Source organism: Lepisosteus platostomus, chromosome 8 (assembly GCF_059453375.1).
Source record: "Lepisosteus platostomus isolate fLepPlt1 chromosome 8, fLepPlt1.hap1, whole genome shotgun sequence".
NCBI lineage: Eukaryota > Metazoa > Chordata > Actinopteri > Semionotiformes > Lepisosteidae > Lepisosteus > Lepisosteus platostomus.
In genome coordinates, this window is record NC_142618.1 from 18,058,644 (window position 1) to 18,073,411 (window position 14,768).

Genomic DNA, 14,768 nt, shown 5'->3' on the forward strand with positions numbered 1-14,768 from the left:
TACAGAAAAACCATTAACAACAACTAATAAAAAAGCACCACTTCAGTGAGAGGGGTGAGCCTGTTTAGTTAATTTTTCGAGCCTTGATACAATTCACAACAGAGTCTAACAGATATTAAATCGTCAGGCATTTTCTTGACGGCAAAGGTCTCGCGGTGGATGTTGTAATGCGTACATTAATTTCTGGAGCAACCTCTCTAATTCGTGCAACTACACCGTTATGTCGGCTTGTCATTGCTCTAGCACCGTCTGTACAAACTCAGACGCATTTTATCCAGTCGATGCCGTTCTCTTCTATAAATTCATTCAGAAGCTGAAATATGTGCTCTCCTGTAGTTCCTGTTGGTAGCGGTTTACAGAACAGAAAGTTTTCATGGGACATGCCCTCAAACTCGTATCTAACGTAAACGAGCGAATTGGCCAAATCGACTACAGACTCATCTAATTGCAGTGAAAAACATCTGCTCATCTTAACGCGCTCTATCAGCGTACTTTTGATATAATCCTTCATTTCAATAATTCTATGAATGACTGTGTCTTTCTGGGGGAGGGGGGCAGCAGGTCGAGCTGTTCAGCAGCTTTTTCTCTACACATAATACGTGTCAGCTCTTTTGCCAACGGTAAATAAGGTTCTTCAAAAATAGTGTAGCTTACCTGCTTTAGCAATCCGCAAGCTTGCATTTTTCCGCGTTTCCGTTTTTATTTCCATATTTATTTAAAGTTTTTATTTCATGCGCATGAGAGCGAAACACAGAGACGCTCGGTGTATTTTTCTCAAATTAGAACAGTTCTTAAATATTTTTATCACGCTTTCGTGTGCTCACAAGATTACCTGCGTTCGTAGCACGCATTTCTATGCATTCCTGTGTTTACAACATTAGCATTGTTCCAAAATCACGCACATTCTCCTTTCTCCTTTGCTGGAGATACAGTAGCTTTTTTTAAATACAATCGGTCACTTGCATCCGTAGCACAATTACTCCGGACACAATTGAGACACTGGCAGTCCACTGTCGTCCCCTGCGCACAACCACCCAGACCAGCAGCAGAGCTGGATGAGAAACAGCTCCGTGGACACAATGGAGACACCCTGACTGCCCACTGTCGATTTAAACACAATGGAAACACTGACTGTCCTCTGTCATACTAAACACTGGACACAATGGAAACACTGACTGTCCTCTGTTAGATTAAACACTGTGAGACAGTAATTGTACTCTTTCAGTATGAATTTGTTATAAACAATGGATACTTACGGTACACCACGAGGATATATTTTGCACTCTGTCCATTAGGAATCTCCACTGTATAAATGTCACCGTCGCTTGTTTTCAGGTCCTTGATCTGAAAGAATCCCGTCTGCTTGTCCCAGCTCACTCGCCCTGAATTATCAGAAAAGACTAACACCCCACCAGTCACCTTTGCAAGAGTGCTGACTCCTCTGATGAGATTTCCAGATCCTGATACACTGGTCTGGAAGAGGAAGTTCTGTCCCAGAGTGCCCTTCACATGCTGCTCAGGAGACTGGCTGGAACACAGGTGCATTCCTGTAAAACAGTGTTTATGCAGTCATCAGTCTCTGACTCACCCATAGCCCTAGTCATGTCAACAAAAACATCTGTATGATAGTCACATACTAGTCATAGACTTTTAACTTGGTTTATTCGATTAAATATGACTAAAATCATCCTTGCTTTTAGTCAACTAAAACTGGATTAGTTTTAGCCCATTTCAGTCATGCTGTTTTATTTAATCATAAAAATGTATAATGGGATTAGTTTATTTTTAGTCCTTGGAATATTAAGGAAATAACATTCAGTCATTAATGTTAAGTAAGGACTAAATGCACAACGTAAATATAAAACCATGAACTATTTTGTTATTGTTACTAATGCTGATTAAAATCATTAAACAAATGTTAAAAATGTAATATGAAGGATTTATTTCACTCTTCAGTGGTTTGAACTGTGCAACAGACATACAGTAGATAGTTTGTATTGCGTTGCAGCAGAGATACTGTAATTGCAGTTTGAATAGTGGACTGTTTTCTTAATTATTCCACAGATCTGGTCTCTCTGCTGTCCTCAGAAACAAAAATCAATGTATAGACGTAGCCGTTTTCACTGACTCCCGTTGACTAATGGGAAATAGATCCATGAATCCTGGCTCTCCCCAGGACTCAAAACAGCACAAGTCTGGTGTCAAACAACAGGGAAGGCCCTGCAACTGCTGTCCAGGTCGGTCCTGGGAGCCCCACAGCACATCATCGTCCACACTGACCAGCGATCTAAGGACCCAGAGAGAGCAGGTGGCCCAGTCCATCAGGAGAGTGGCAGAGAGGGCCATACAGGAGTTCCCTCGCGCCCGAATCGCCACCTCCACCCTGCTGCCGAGGCAGGACGAGTGGTACCATACCACCCAGAAAATCAACACTGAGGTCTCACGGTTCTGCACCCTGCGCCCCCAAATGTCTACCTGACCCACCACCCCACCCTGGGACTCCAGCACCTACACAACCAAAAACACCTCAAAAAGTGAAAAGGAGACCATCAAAAACTATAAAAGACATCACACTATGTAGACATCCTACCAACACCCCAGAGAGAAACAGGACACTCAGCACCCATAGAACATACCACAGCCCACAGCCAAACAGAGAAACACCCCTCAGAAACCTGCACCCCCCTCCTGGACCCCCAGCGCCCACACCCCCAACCCTGACTAGCTCTGCCCACATTACATAACCAGGACCAGAGACAGAAATAGAGATCGAGATCACTTTATTGGCCATATACAATTTCTTGCATTAGGAATTTGTCTTTTCACATACCCCAGCTTGCTCTCCATGAGACACACAGACAGGGAGAGAGAAGCTGGGGGTCAGAGCGCAGGGTCAGACATTTATACAGCACCCCTGGAGCAGCTGGGGTTAAGGGCCTTACTCAGGGGCCCAACAGAGTAGGATTCCTCTGCTGGCTGCGGAATTTGAACCGGCAACCTTCCAGCCACAGGCGCAGATCCTTAGCCACAGAGCCACCACTACGCCACCACTGTACATCCCCTCATCCAGACCAGCACCATCAATCCTGATGAAGTACAAGCTCAGTGACCACAGCCTGGCCATAGAAACTGGGCGACACAGGCAGACCTGGCTGGCCAGAGAGGACAAGCTGTGCTCCCACTGCCAGCGGGGAGAAACAGAGACGGAGGTGTACTTCCTACTGCACTGTGACTAATAATTTGGGATTAGACAAATTCTTCCTTAAAATAAATCTAATAGATTTGCAGCCCAGTATGTGACCTACTGCCCCAGCCTGAGGAACAGTGAGCCTCTCAATAATGCTTTATATAATGTATGTACATGTCCAATGATATGTACTGTAAATGTGTGTAAATGTAGCAGTGATGGTATGTGCTTTGATAACACTGTAATTAATCGCTCATGCCAATAAAGCTTTTTGAATTTGAGAGAGAAGATAACAGAGAATCCTTCAGTAATGGGGTGGAGAGAGAGTGAGAGTGTAAATAAAACAATGCTTCTGAAATAACACTCATATTGCACATTCACTTTTTCTATAGAATCTAACAAATCATATGTTGTACGAGGTAGCACAGTGAATGTGAACAGGAGCCAACTTTTTACATAAAGGGTGGTGGGAGTGTGGAACAAGCTTACCAGCCATGTGGCTGAAGATGATACCCTGACTTCTTTCAAGAAACAGCAGGTTGATCTTCAGATCAATTCCTAACGACCAAAGGGGCTGGATGACCTCTCTTTTGTAACTGTTCTATTTTCTTTCTGCATAAATTATAAACAATTCCCAAGTACCGGTGTAGCCCGTGTTTAATATTATTATTAACAGTATTTTTTAATACTCTCATGTAGTTCAGGAAATTTTTAAAATGGAATCAAGACAGCACAATGTTTTCGGCGTCGTTCTCAATTATCCCGCTGAAAGCCCAACTTTACTTTCACTTTCTGTTTGCACAGTCTCTCGACATCTTCAATCTATTTTTTCCCTGTTAACAATATTCTGTTCTTCTGTGTCCTACATTTCGTACTAATATCGGCAGCATCAACAGTAAATACTCCACCGAGAGTACACAGATCGGACCCAATCAGAAGAAAACGCGAGGAGTTTGTTTACGGTTTGTTTCTCAGCCACACCTTCAAGATATCGTAGGAGTCCGAGTCGCGCACTGGAAATCGCAGAGGGTGACTTTACTGAAACCGTGTTTAATTAATACAGCAGGTCGGGCTCAGTCTTACCGAGGAGGAAGAGGAGAATCACACAGGCGCATGGCATCGTGCTGAACATCACTGAGTCCAAACTCTCTCACCGGGCCTCTACACACTTGGTGCCGCTACACACACAGGACAGCTCTGGGCGGAACCACTGAAAATGACGGAGCTTCCTTTTAGAAAAAAAACTCCGCTAGTACATCAGTATTAATGTTTCCGTTTCTCGCTTTGAATCTCGACCATACTTTCTCTGAGAAAGGCCGTTAGGTCAATGTCGTAAAAGTAAGTTATTGAAAAACGTCAGCAGTGTGTTTAAGAAACTATGTGCGCAATGTTTAACATATAAAGCTGTTAAAAAACACTTTAACAGGTTTTTACTATTTAATGTTGTTTCCGATATAAAAAACAAAAAAAACTGAACAAAGAACATGTAAATACGATTTTATTCAACCTTGTGCTCTATCCTGATAGATGGGCTAGGAAAGGCTCTGAAAGTCAGTTTATTATAACGTTACTACGGTGATAGTCTGTCCATTGGAAAGACTGTAATAACACGAGTCTGCCGCTAGAGGCACTGCATTATTGAGTAGAGGGTTGTAATATACTGTGGGTTCTAACAGGGTTTTAATTGGTGCGTTGTATTTAAGATGAAGGGCATCAAGAACCATAACCTGAAGTAAGAAGTCAAGGTGTTTTTTTTCATGCTGGTGTAATTGTTGTTAAAACTAGTGGTAGACTCCTCAGTTTGAGAAGTCTTTTACTGTTTATGTTTAAACATTTTTGTTTTTAAAAAAATAGGAATTCCTCATTTGACTTTAAAAACATGCAGCTTCTGAGTGTTTTTTTTAGTGTGAAGATTCTTTGACCCACACTATGTATATGTGGTAAAAGGTACAGGTACTGTAATACAGAATGTCTGGTAAGGCCATTAAGAAGGCCTCAGAACAGGACCCAGTACTCTCCCAGCTCCGCACCCTTATACGCTCAGACTGGCCCTCCAAGGTCCCTGCCGAACTGGGCCCCTTCTTTCGCGTCAAAGATGAGCTCTCTTGCTGGAATGACTCCTGTGTTGCCTGGGGGACCTGCACGGTCGTCATCAGCCAGTCTCCAAGCTCATATCCTGCAGATGGCCCATGAAGACCACCTGGGCATTGTGAATGTCAAGCAATGGTGCCCGAAAACAGAAGGGCCTGCTCTCCTAGACTGGCCGGCCAAGCCCTGGGATCACCTCCAGCTGGACGGCTTCAGAGCAGGCAGGTGGCCATACTCAAGGGACGTCCTTCTGCAGTAGCTGACACAGCGGGGCTGTAGTGGCTGAGTAGTCTGGCAGAAACCAGAGGTAGTAGGCAGTCATCCCAAGGAGGCGACCTGAGCTGGTGTGGTAGGTTCTGGGATGTGCTGAATGGCCTTGACATTGATCTGCAGCGGAGTGAAGCAGCAGTAAGGTGAAAATTCACAAACTCGATGGTGTCACACATTTCTCTCTGTTGAGGGTGAGGTGGTTGTGGTGAAGCACCTTGAACACCCTGTGGAGGCGCTCATCATGGCTGGCACAGATTGAGCCATGAATTACAATGAACCACAATGTCATCGAGATAGATGACTACTCCAGGGATTCCAGCAAACACAGTGGTCATCACTGTATGGAAACAGCTGGCGGCGGAGCTCAATCCAAAGTGCACCCTTGTGTAGCGGAAGACACTGATGTGTGTGACAACAGTTGTCAAGTTCCGGCTGTCAAGGTGGAGAGGAATCTGGAGGTAGCCCTGACGAAGATCCAGTTTTGTAAACACAATGGAACTGGAGAACTGTGAGCTGAGCTCTTCCACTGTTGGGAGGGGGTACTGATCTGGTATGACAGCTTTGTTCACTGCCTTCAGGTCCGCGCAGACTCGCACGCCCCCAGACTTGTTCTTAGCGACCACCAGATCGGACACCCATGGGGAGGCGTTGACCGGTTCAATGATGCCCCCCTCCGGGAGGCTCTGGAGTTCGCCAGTGACCTCATCACAAAGCGCCAGCGGGACGTGGCACAGTGGCTGGATGACTGGGCGCACGGGGGTGTCAGTCAGGGGCTGGTGGTTAAAAGCAGTGATGCAGCCATGGAGCACTGCAGGCCACTGGGTCTGCCACGGAGAGCTGACAGTAAGAACTGTTGTCAAGCAGAGCGAATCCGAGGTGAGTGAAGAAGTCCAGTCCCAGGAGGTTGGTGCCGTTTTCAAGACACGTGGAAATTGAAGGCAGAGAGAGACCTGGAGCCATAGCACACCGGTAAGCTGAGTGAGCCCACAATATCAATTTTTGAACAACCGTAACCGCACAAGTTGGTGGACAGTGCTGAGAGAGGCCGGTGAGAGCAAAATTGCTCCACTGTTGAGATATTCAGGATAGAGACCGCGGCCCCAGTGTCCGGCAGCAGGGGAATACGCACACCGTTCAGCTCGACCGTGCACATTCTGAAAGCTCTGGGCACTGCATGTTGGGAACAGAGGATGGCGAAGCTGAAGCTGAGTGCTGTGGGCGGGCCGGCGCTGAACGGCAGACCTTGGCAAAGTGATTACATTTGCTGCATCATCGACACTGATGCCCTCGGGCAGGGCAGTTCTGAGCCCTGGTGGCGTGAGAGGGCGAAACACAATTCCTGCAGCGCCTGGGAGGAGACTCACGCTGCCGCGTGTGCAGCCCGTCTGCGTCCTGTGTGAGCGAGTCTGGGCTGCCCGGCCGCCGTGGCTGCTCCTCATGGCCGGCAGCGAGAGCGGGAGAAGGAGCAGGGCAGCACGCCAGCGTAGAGGACAAGGCTATTTCAACAGCCCTGTGCAGAGTGAGGTCATCTAGTGTTGTCAGCAATCTTTGACGTTCACGTTGTTCGTGCGCTCTGCTAGCTGGTCTCTTATGAACCCTTATGAACTCGTCCTGCATCGCACCGAAGAGGATACACAGACTCTCCCGGCAGCTGTCCTTCCTGCGGCGAATGAGGTCCAGTGCAGCCTGGGAAGTCTCAAAAGAGTCCAGCCAGTGAGTCTAGGGCGCTGGAGGCTCACCAGGTAAAGCGAGGAATGGGGGAGGCAGTGGGAGTGAAAGCTCCGTCCTTGTTACCAGTGTTACACCACGGAAAACCAGGGACTGAGGCGGACAGGTTTCGCAGAAGTCTGCTCTTTATTGTACATACTGTAACTCTTAACTGACACAGAACAGCAAAAACCCGCCAAGACACCCGAGTGCCGAAAAGCGGCAACCCCCCAAACCAACAGCACAACAGCATCGTAAACCCCAAACAGGACTCTGTGTGTGACATGACTGTAGCCCCCTTGTCCCACACTACACATAAAATGCATACTGTACATACATGATACATAGATCACGTTCCAGCTCTATGCTGATGCCCTGGTCCTGCTGTCACTCGTAGAACAGGATCACCATGGTCACGCTCCCCTGTCTGTCATCCCGTCCTGCTCCTGCTGTGTTTCCCCTGATGTCTTATTCCAGTCACTTCCGGATTATACCGTCTGCATAGGGTCCTAAACTACGCATTGTACCAGCTCATTGACAATCATGAACCCACAACCTAATTAACTACATAAACACAGGTAAACCTTATTTTTCATCAGGGGATCCCCCACATTTCAGCAATCACCCCCTCTGTTTTGAAGCTAAAAGTGTTTACAATGTCAGGTGTCACAAACTTTATCTAAACTCAGACACACTTCCTAGTCACCTCTGGTTACCTCTCTTTCCGATCACTCTAGTAACCCCCTAGTCGCCTTTGCTTGTAACATTATTATTAATTTATCCAGTACAGATCCCTGGCTACGACACCATATCATTTCAATCAAAAAAACGACCCTAGTCTAAAAGCCATGTAAACTAAGTTCATGTGACTAACCTTTTTTAAAATCCACACTCAAAGAAAAGGAATGAACCTGGACTAGATTCACAAGTGTCAGCAAACGTCCAGCCCTTCACCATGCTGAATCTGCAGCACCCAACTGCTTTTTCATGGCCAGCACGTGATATACTACTGACGTTGTGCTACTATAATGCTTGTAGTGACATACAGTACCTGTGCTTCAGTATTGTCATCGTGCTTTCACTCTACATACTGTACATCCTTCTGAAAAATATAGAGGAATGCCAGCACATATTATTGTATGTTGACACTGCAATATGTTCTCTGTTAAGTCAGGTGTACCTACATTCTATAAACTAAATGACTAAGTGCAACTGTAGAATGTTCTCTTCTGACTATTGCATGTTGTAAAAATACAGGAAAAAAGCAGAATGGGGAGATTGCTGAGGCAGGAAGAAAAGCAGTTGCAGTTTAGGCGTAATCTGTGAAAGATGGCAAACACAGCAACATAGTGACACTTGTGAGAGGAAGGCCGCAGGACAGAGCTGTATTTCCATTTGAAGTCACCAGATGGCCTCAAAGCCCTCTTGAAAAGTTAACAAGCGAGTTGTCTTTCAGGAGTCCCAAGCTGTGGAATTAGGAAAGAGATGACCTGCATGGGTTAATAAAGCTCAGGGTCCTGATTCTGCTAGATCTGTACTAGACAGCAGCACTCAGGAAGCAGAGACAGTCTATGTTTAGAGGCAGCAGGCAGCAGTGGGTGGTACAGTAACTATTTCATATCTTCAAATAGCAGTTTTAAAAACAGCAAAGAGAAACCTACTTCTTGTTTTCTGATTGTATTAAAATTACGCCATGCAGAAAGCAACTCTTAACCCAGTAATATACAGAACACAAAAAATAAGGCTGTGTTTCACTTGGTACCTGTGCTGTCACTGAATTAAATAGACCTGTACTACACTGGACAGAGTGACCTGACTGTGTCTGGACATCACTAATCACACACTGGACACACTGCTGTGGAGCTGGGCCAGTCTGAGATCAGACTGCTGTACAGTCCTGTACTACACTGGACACCGTGACCTGACAGTGTCTGGACATTATTAATTGCACCTCACATTTGAATGATAATGTGTGAATCTCTGAAGACGGTAACAGTACAACTGAGGCTTCTTCAGACAGTGAATGTCACTAGGCACCTGCAGAGAAGCTCTGTTCTCAGATCTCATGCAAAAGTGACACTAAAGATCTTACTGATCTTATTACTGTTGCTTTGTAGAATACCTAATGAAAGGATCCTACACAAATAAGCCTAACAAGAGAGCCGGGAGTCCGATATTGGAATTGGAGATGAAATCCTCTCCAGACCACAAGAGTGGCACCGTGGAAGGAGAGCCCTGTGCTCAGTTCCTTCAGTGTTACAATATCTTCATGAAGTTTCACTGTATTCACATGGATTTCCTCTGGGTATTCAGTTTACTCCCACAGTCCAAAGACATACTAATAGGCTTCTGGGAAGACTGGCCCTGGTGTGAGTGTGTGTGTGTCTGTGTGTTTGTGTCTGCCTGCCTTGTGATGGACTGGTGTCCTGTCCAGAGTACGCCTTGCACCTGTTGCTTGCCAGAATAGGCTTTGGCCCCCCAGCGACCCTGGTTTGTGGTTAGAAGATGGATGGAGTTTTAAGAGGAGCAAGAGAGCTCATAGGGTAGAGAGCAATACCATAATTGCTTGCAATCCTTGAATTTACTTTTTGGGAATCTGAGTATCTACGTGAAATTATCTGTGTACTAGCCAGCAGCTCTATCACCCTGCAACTCACTGTTGGCTCAGCAGGTGTGGACCTGGTCAGTACCTGGATGAGAGACCTCCTGGGAAAAACTAAGGCTGCTTCTGGAAGAGATGTTAGTGGGGCCAGCAGGGGGCGCTCACCCTGCGGTCTGTGTGGGTCCTAATGCCCCAGTATAGTGATGGGGACGCTACACTGTAAAAAGGCGCCATCCTTCGGATGAGACAAAAAAAACTGTTTTTTGGGTCCTGGTCATTAAGAATCCCAGGGTGTTTCTTGAAAAGAGTAGGGGTGTGACCCTGGTGTCCTGGCCAAATTTCCCATTGGCCCTTACCAATCATGGCCTCCTAATAATCCCCATCTCTGACCTGGCTTCATCACTCTGTTCTCCTCCACACTGAGAGCTGGTGTGTGTGAGCAGACTGGAGCATCATCCAGGTTGGGCTGCACACTGGGGGTGGTGGAGGGGATCCCCAGTGTCTGTAAAGAGCTTTAGCGTGGAGTGTCCGGGGAAGTGCTGTATAAGTGTAAGTAATTATTATGATTATTATTATTAAATTTGCTGGTGAATTGAATAATCGTTCTTGGAATAATTGTTCCATGGTGCGCTGGTGTTCGGGGGAGGTGTGGCCAAGGCGAACAATCCTGAAGAAAGACCAAGAGGGAATCCAAATGGAGGCAAAAGTCCTAAACCGGGTGGTCCAACAAGATTTAAAAATGGGCACGAGACCGGGACCGGGACCAGGACCAGGCGCTTCCAGGTCCCGGACTTGCCTGGGACGGAAACCAGAGCAGAGCCCGGAGTAGAGTGAGCGCCTGGCTTTTAAGGAGAACTGAAAAGGGGGCTGGAACAGGGAGCAGGTGTGGGGGAGTGGAAAACGAGGAAGGGCTGGAGCGTCCTTAAGAGGAGGGGTTTACCAGCGCGACAGTTGGTGTGCCCTGGGGCAACAGATGTCATTGAACTGTTCACCATCCGTGTGTCTCCCTGGGGCCGCTGGTGCAGGAGGGGGCTGTGTGTCTCCCAGGTGGGGCCCCTTTTGCAGGAGGGGGCTGTGAGTCTCCCAGGTGGGGCGGCTGGTAAAGAAAATCTGCTCTACTAAAAATGAGAAAACAAATTCTAATACAGGTAAGCTATAATATGACAGCAATCTAATTTATTTGTTTGCACATGTACAGTACTAACATGAATTATAAAAGGAAATCAGTGCTTTATTTTAGGTTTACAGTGTTCATTGTCATTAATAATACTAACTCCTAATAATTACTAGCATTACTTCTGAATTAGTTAATTTATAACAAAAATATTACTTTTGCACAATGGAAATGCTGTTCCACAAGTCACACAACCATACTCTGTTTTCCCTTTAAGGTATTAACTCTCTCACTTGTGAAATCATCTGTCCTAGAGACTGCGATGCAAATAATCCTCATGAATACTGAGGCTTTACTGTAATTTTTTCAAAAGATGAATGATCTAATCCTACACTGGTAAGTGTGAGCTCTGAATTGATGCTAAAAAAATCAGTCTTCTGAAAAAATCTGTATTGTGGCAAATCGGTTGTCAGAGTGAGGATGAGGGAGAATGAGCAGAGAGTGAGTTGCAGCAGTAAGGAGCAGTAAGGAGAGGAATTTATTGCCCTTTTGTATACAAAGGTGCGCTAGTCGCTGGCAAGTGGGGGGGGTAACCCCTAGCATATCACGAGGGAAAAGAGGAAGAATGCCTGGGGGTCCCCCCTTATATAGCTCTTCTGGAAGGAGAAACTGCTGCTGCTGGGAAGGGGTCGAAGGGCAACGGTCCAATCCACTGCCGGAGGGCTGGGGGGGGAGTGGAACGCTACAGTAATAAATCTTTTCCTTACATTTTAATTAAAAGAACAAAGAGAAATAAAGTAAAGAATATTTTGGAAAAACATTTTTACAGGTTTTTGAAGCTGAAAGAACTCAGTGTTGATTTATTCTGGACCTCAGTTGTTCCCATCTTCCTCTTCATCAACATGATCATGATTAAACAAGTACAGACAATAGTAGTTCAGGTGGGTAGCTGCGTCAGCATGCGTAGGCTGCAAAGGAACAAGTTATAGGTTTATTCCATGCTGAAAAAAAGAAGAAAGAGAACACAACGTTTCGGCCGTGGAGCCTTCTTCAGGTGTGAGAGAGACAGGGCAGTAGGCAAAGGTAAAGTAGCGGGAGAACAAAGGTTGGGAGGGAGGAGGAGTGAGAGGCGGGAGCAGGGGACAGAAAGAGAGGCCAATCAAGAGGTGTGAAGTCAGAATGGGTGCAGAGAGGTGTGAAATGAAACTTCCAATGAATGGAGAAAATTTAAAAGAACAGTAATCTGTCGTTAAGGGAAGGGAGAATGTGTGATCCTAGCTGCAGAATAATTTTAGTTTCGGTGGTCTTTCTGATGTATGAGTTCGGAAAACCGTCTTTGAGAACACAGACGGAGAGATTAGAGTGGTCGTGGCCGTCAGAGGTGAAATGAGAAACAATGGGCTTGGAGAGATCTATAATCTTCACAGCCCTGACGTGTTCTCTGAAGCGGTCTCCGAGTCTCCTTCCTGTTTCTCCAATGTAGATGGCTGGGCATTTACTGCAAGAGATACAGTAAATAAGGTTTCTGGAGGTACAAGATGCTGTCTGGGTGATCCGGAACTGTCCTGAGGGGCCTTGAATGACTGTGGTGGTGTCTGTGTACTTGCAGGTGATACAGCGAGCTCTGTTGCAAGGGAAAGTGCCTGGTGTGGATGGTTGTTGAGGGCGGTCAAGGGAGCTGTGAACAAGGAGGTTACGCAGATTAGGTGGTCGGTGATATGAGATGATAGGGCGATCAGAAAAGAGGGCCCCAATGGAGGGATCATCCTGTAGGATGGAAAAGTTGTGGTTAATGGTCCTGGGGATAGGAAGTGTGTTAGGGTGGTAAGGAAGCACCAAAGGAATGCGGTTGTTACGGCGGGAGTTCCTGATCGGGTTGATGGTCCGGGGGGTGTTTTTGGCTCGGGCAAGGGCCCTGTCAATCACACTGCTGGGGTATCCTCTGTTGATGAAAAATGAGTACATTTCGAGGGCTTGGTTCTCGAAGTCAATGTCGTCGCTGCATAATCGTCGTAACCTAAGGAACTGTGAAAAAGGAAGAGAGTTTTTAGTGTGGTTGGGGTGAAATGAGCTGTACAGGAGGTAGTAGTTCAGGTGGGTAGCTGCGTCAGCATGCGTAGGCTGCAAAGGAACAAGTAATAGGTTTATTCCATGCTGAAAAAAAGAAGAAAGAGAACACAACGTTTCGGCCGTGGAGCCTTCTTCAGGTGTGAGAGAGACAGGGCAGTAGGCAAAGGTAAAGTAGCGGGAGAACAAAGGTTGGGAGGGAGGAGGAGTGAGAGGCGGGAGCAGGGGACAGAAAGAGAGGCCAATCAAGAGGTGTGAAGTCAGAATGGGTGCAGAGAGGTGTGAAATGAAACTTCCAATGAATGGAGAAAATTTAAAAGAACAGTAGTCTGTCGTTAAGGGAAGGGAGAATGTGTGATCCTAACTGCAGAATAATTTTAGTTTCGGTGGTCTTTCTGATGTATGAGTTCGGAAAACCGTCTTTGAGAACACAGACGGAGAGATTAGAGTGGTCGTGGCCGTCAGAGGTGAAATGAGAAACAATGGGCTTGGAGAGATCTTTAATCTTCACAGCCCTGACGTGTTCTCTGAAGCGGTCTCCGAGTCTCCTTCCTGTTTCTCCAATGTAGATGGCTGGGCATTTACTGCAAGAGATACAGTAAATAAGGTTGCTGGAGGTACAAGATGCTGTCTGGGTGATCCGGAATTGTCCTGAGGGGCCTTGAATGACTGTGGTGGTGGCTGTGTACTTGCAGGTGATACAGCGAGCTCTGTTGCAAGGGAAAGTGCCTGGTGTGGATGGTTGTTGAGGGCGGTCAAGGGAGCTGTGAACAAGGAGGTTACGCAGATTAGGTGGTCGGCGATATGAGATGATAGGGCGATCAGAAAAGAGGGCCCCAATGGAGGGATCATCCTGTAGGATGGAAAAGTTCTGGTTAATGGTCCTGGGGATAGGAAGTGTGTTAGGGTGGTAAGGAAGCACCAAAGGAATGCGGTTGTTACGGCGGGAGTTCCTGATCGGGTTGATGGTTCGGGGGGTGTTTTTGGCTCGGGCAAGGGCCCTGTCAATCACACTGCTGGGGTATCCTCTGTTGATGAAAAATGAGTACATTTCGAGGGCTTGGTTCTCGAAGTCGATGTCGTCGCTGCATAATCGTCGTAACCTAAGGAACTGTGAAAAAGGAAGAGAGTTTTTAGTGTGGTTGGGGTGAAATGAGCTGTACAGGAGGTAGCTGTGTGAATCAGTGGGTTTGTAATAAACTGAAGTGGACAGTCGGGGGTAGTTGATAGACAAGTGGATGTCTAGAAACGGAAGAGTGGTGGAAGATATGTTAACCGTATATTTGAGGGACGGGTGGAAGAATTCAAGCTGATCATTGGAGCATGTGGCGGTACCGACGCAGTCATCAATATATCGTTTGTAGAGGTCATGGACATAGCCAGTGTAGGAAGCGAAGAAGCGTTCTTCTACCCAGCCGACAAAAATGTTGGCATAGCTGGGTCCCATTCTGGTGCCCATATCAACTCCACTGACCTGTTGGTAAAAAAGATTATTGAAAGAGAATGCGTTCAGTGTGAGGACCAATTCTGCAAGGCGTACCAGGGTGTGGGTGGGTGGATCAAGCACTGTGCGTTTGTCCAGCGTGTGCTTGAGGGCTGTGAGGTAAAAATGTAGCATTCGGTACCCTGAAATTGGAAATCATTAAAAAGTTGGAGCGCGTGGTTGGTGTCTTTGATGTATGAGGGAAGATCTTCAACCAGCGGTCTCATGAGGCTGTCGAGAAAGGCTGAGA

General features: G+C 46.5%; 1 protein-coding gene and 1 long non-coding RNA gene across 2 annotated transcripts in view; one reads left to right on the forward strand and one right to left on the reverse strand.

Moving 5' to 3' along the window:
- LOC148656968 (uncharacterized) overlaps positions 1–4,666 on the reverse strand; it is a 31,781-nt gene extending 27,115 nt beyond the window's left edge. The window contains exons 1-2 of the mRNA XM_088644308.1: positions 4,271–4,666; positions 1,257–1,547 (exon numbers count right to left, since the gene is read on the reverse strand). Of these exons, the coding sequence (XP_088500434.1) occupies positions 1,257–1,547; positions 4,271–4,319 (340 nt within the window). The 5' untranslated portion in view covers positions 4,320–4,666. The remainder of the gene's footprint in view (positions 1–1,256; positions 1,548–4,270) is intronic.
- Positions 4,667–10,831: 6,165 nt separating this feature from the next.
- On the forward strand, positions 10,832–11,668 carry LOC148656969 (uncharacterized). The gene is made up of 3 exons (XR_015941059.1): positions 10,832–10,901; positions 10,942–11,002; positions 11,246–11,668. It is a non-coding gene; the product is annotated as an uncharacterized LOC148656969 (long non-coding RNA).
- Positions 11,669–14,768: the final 3,100 nt, after the last annotated feature.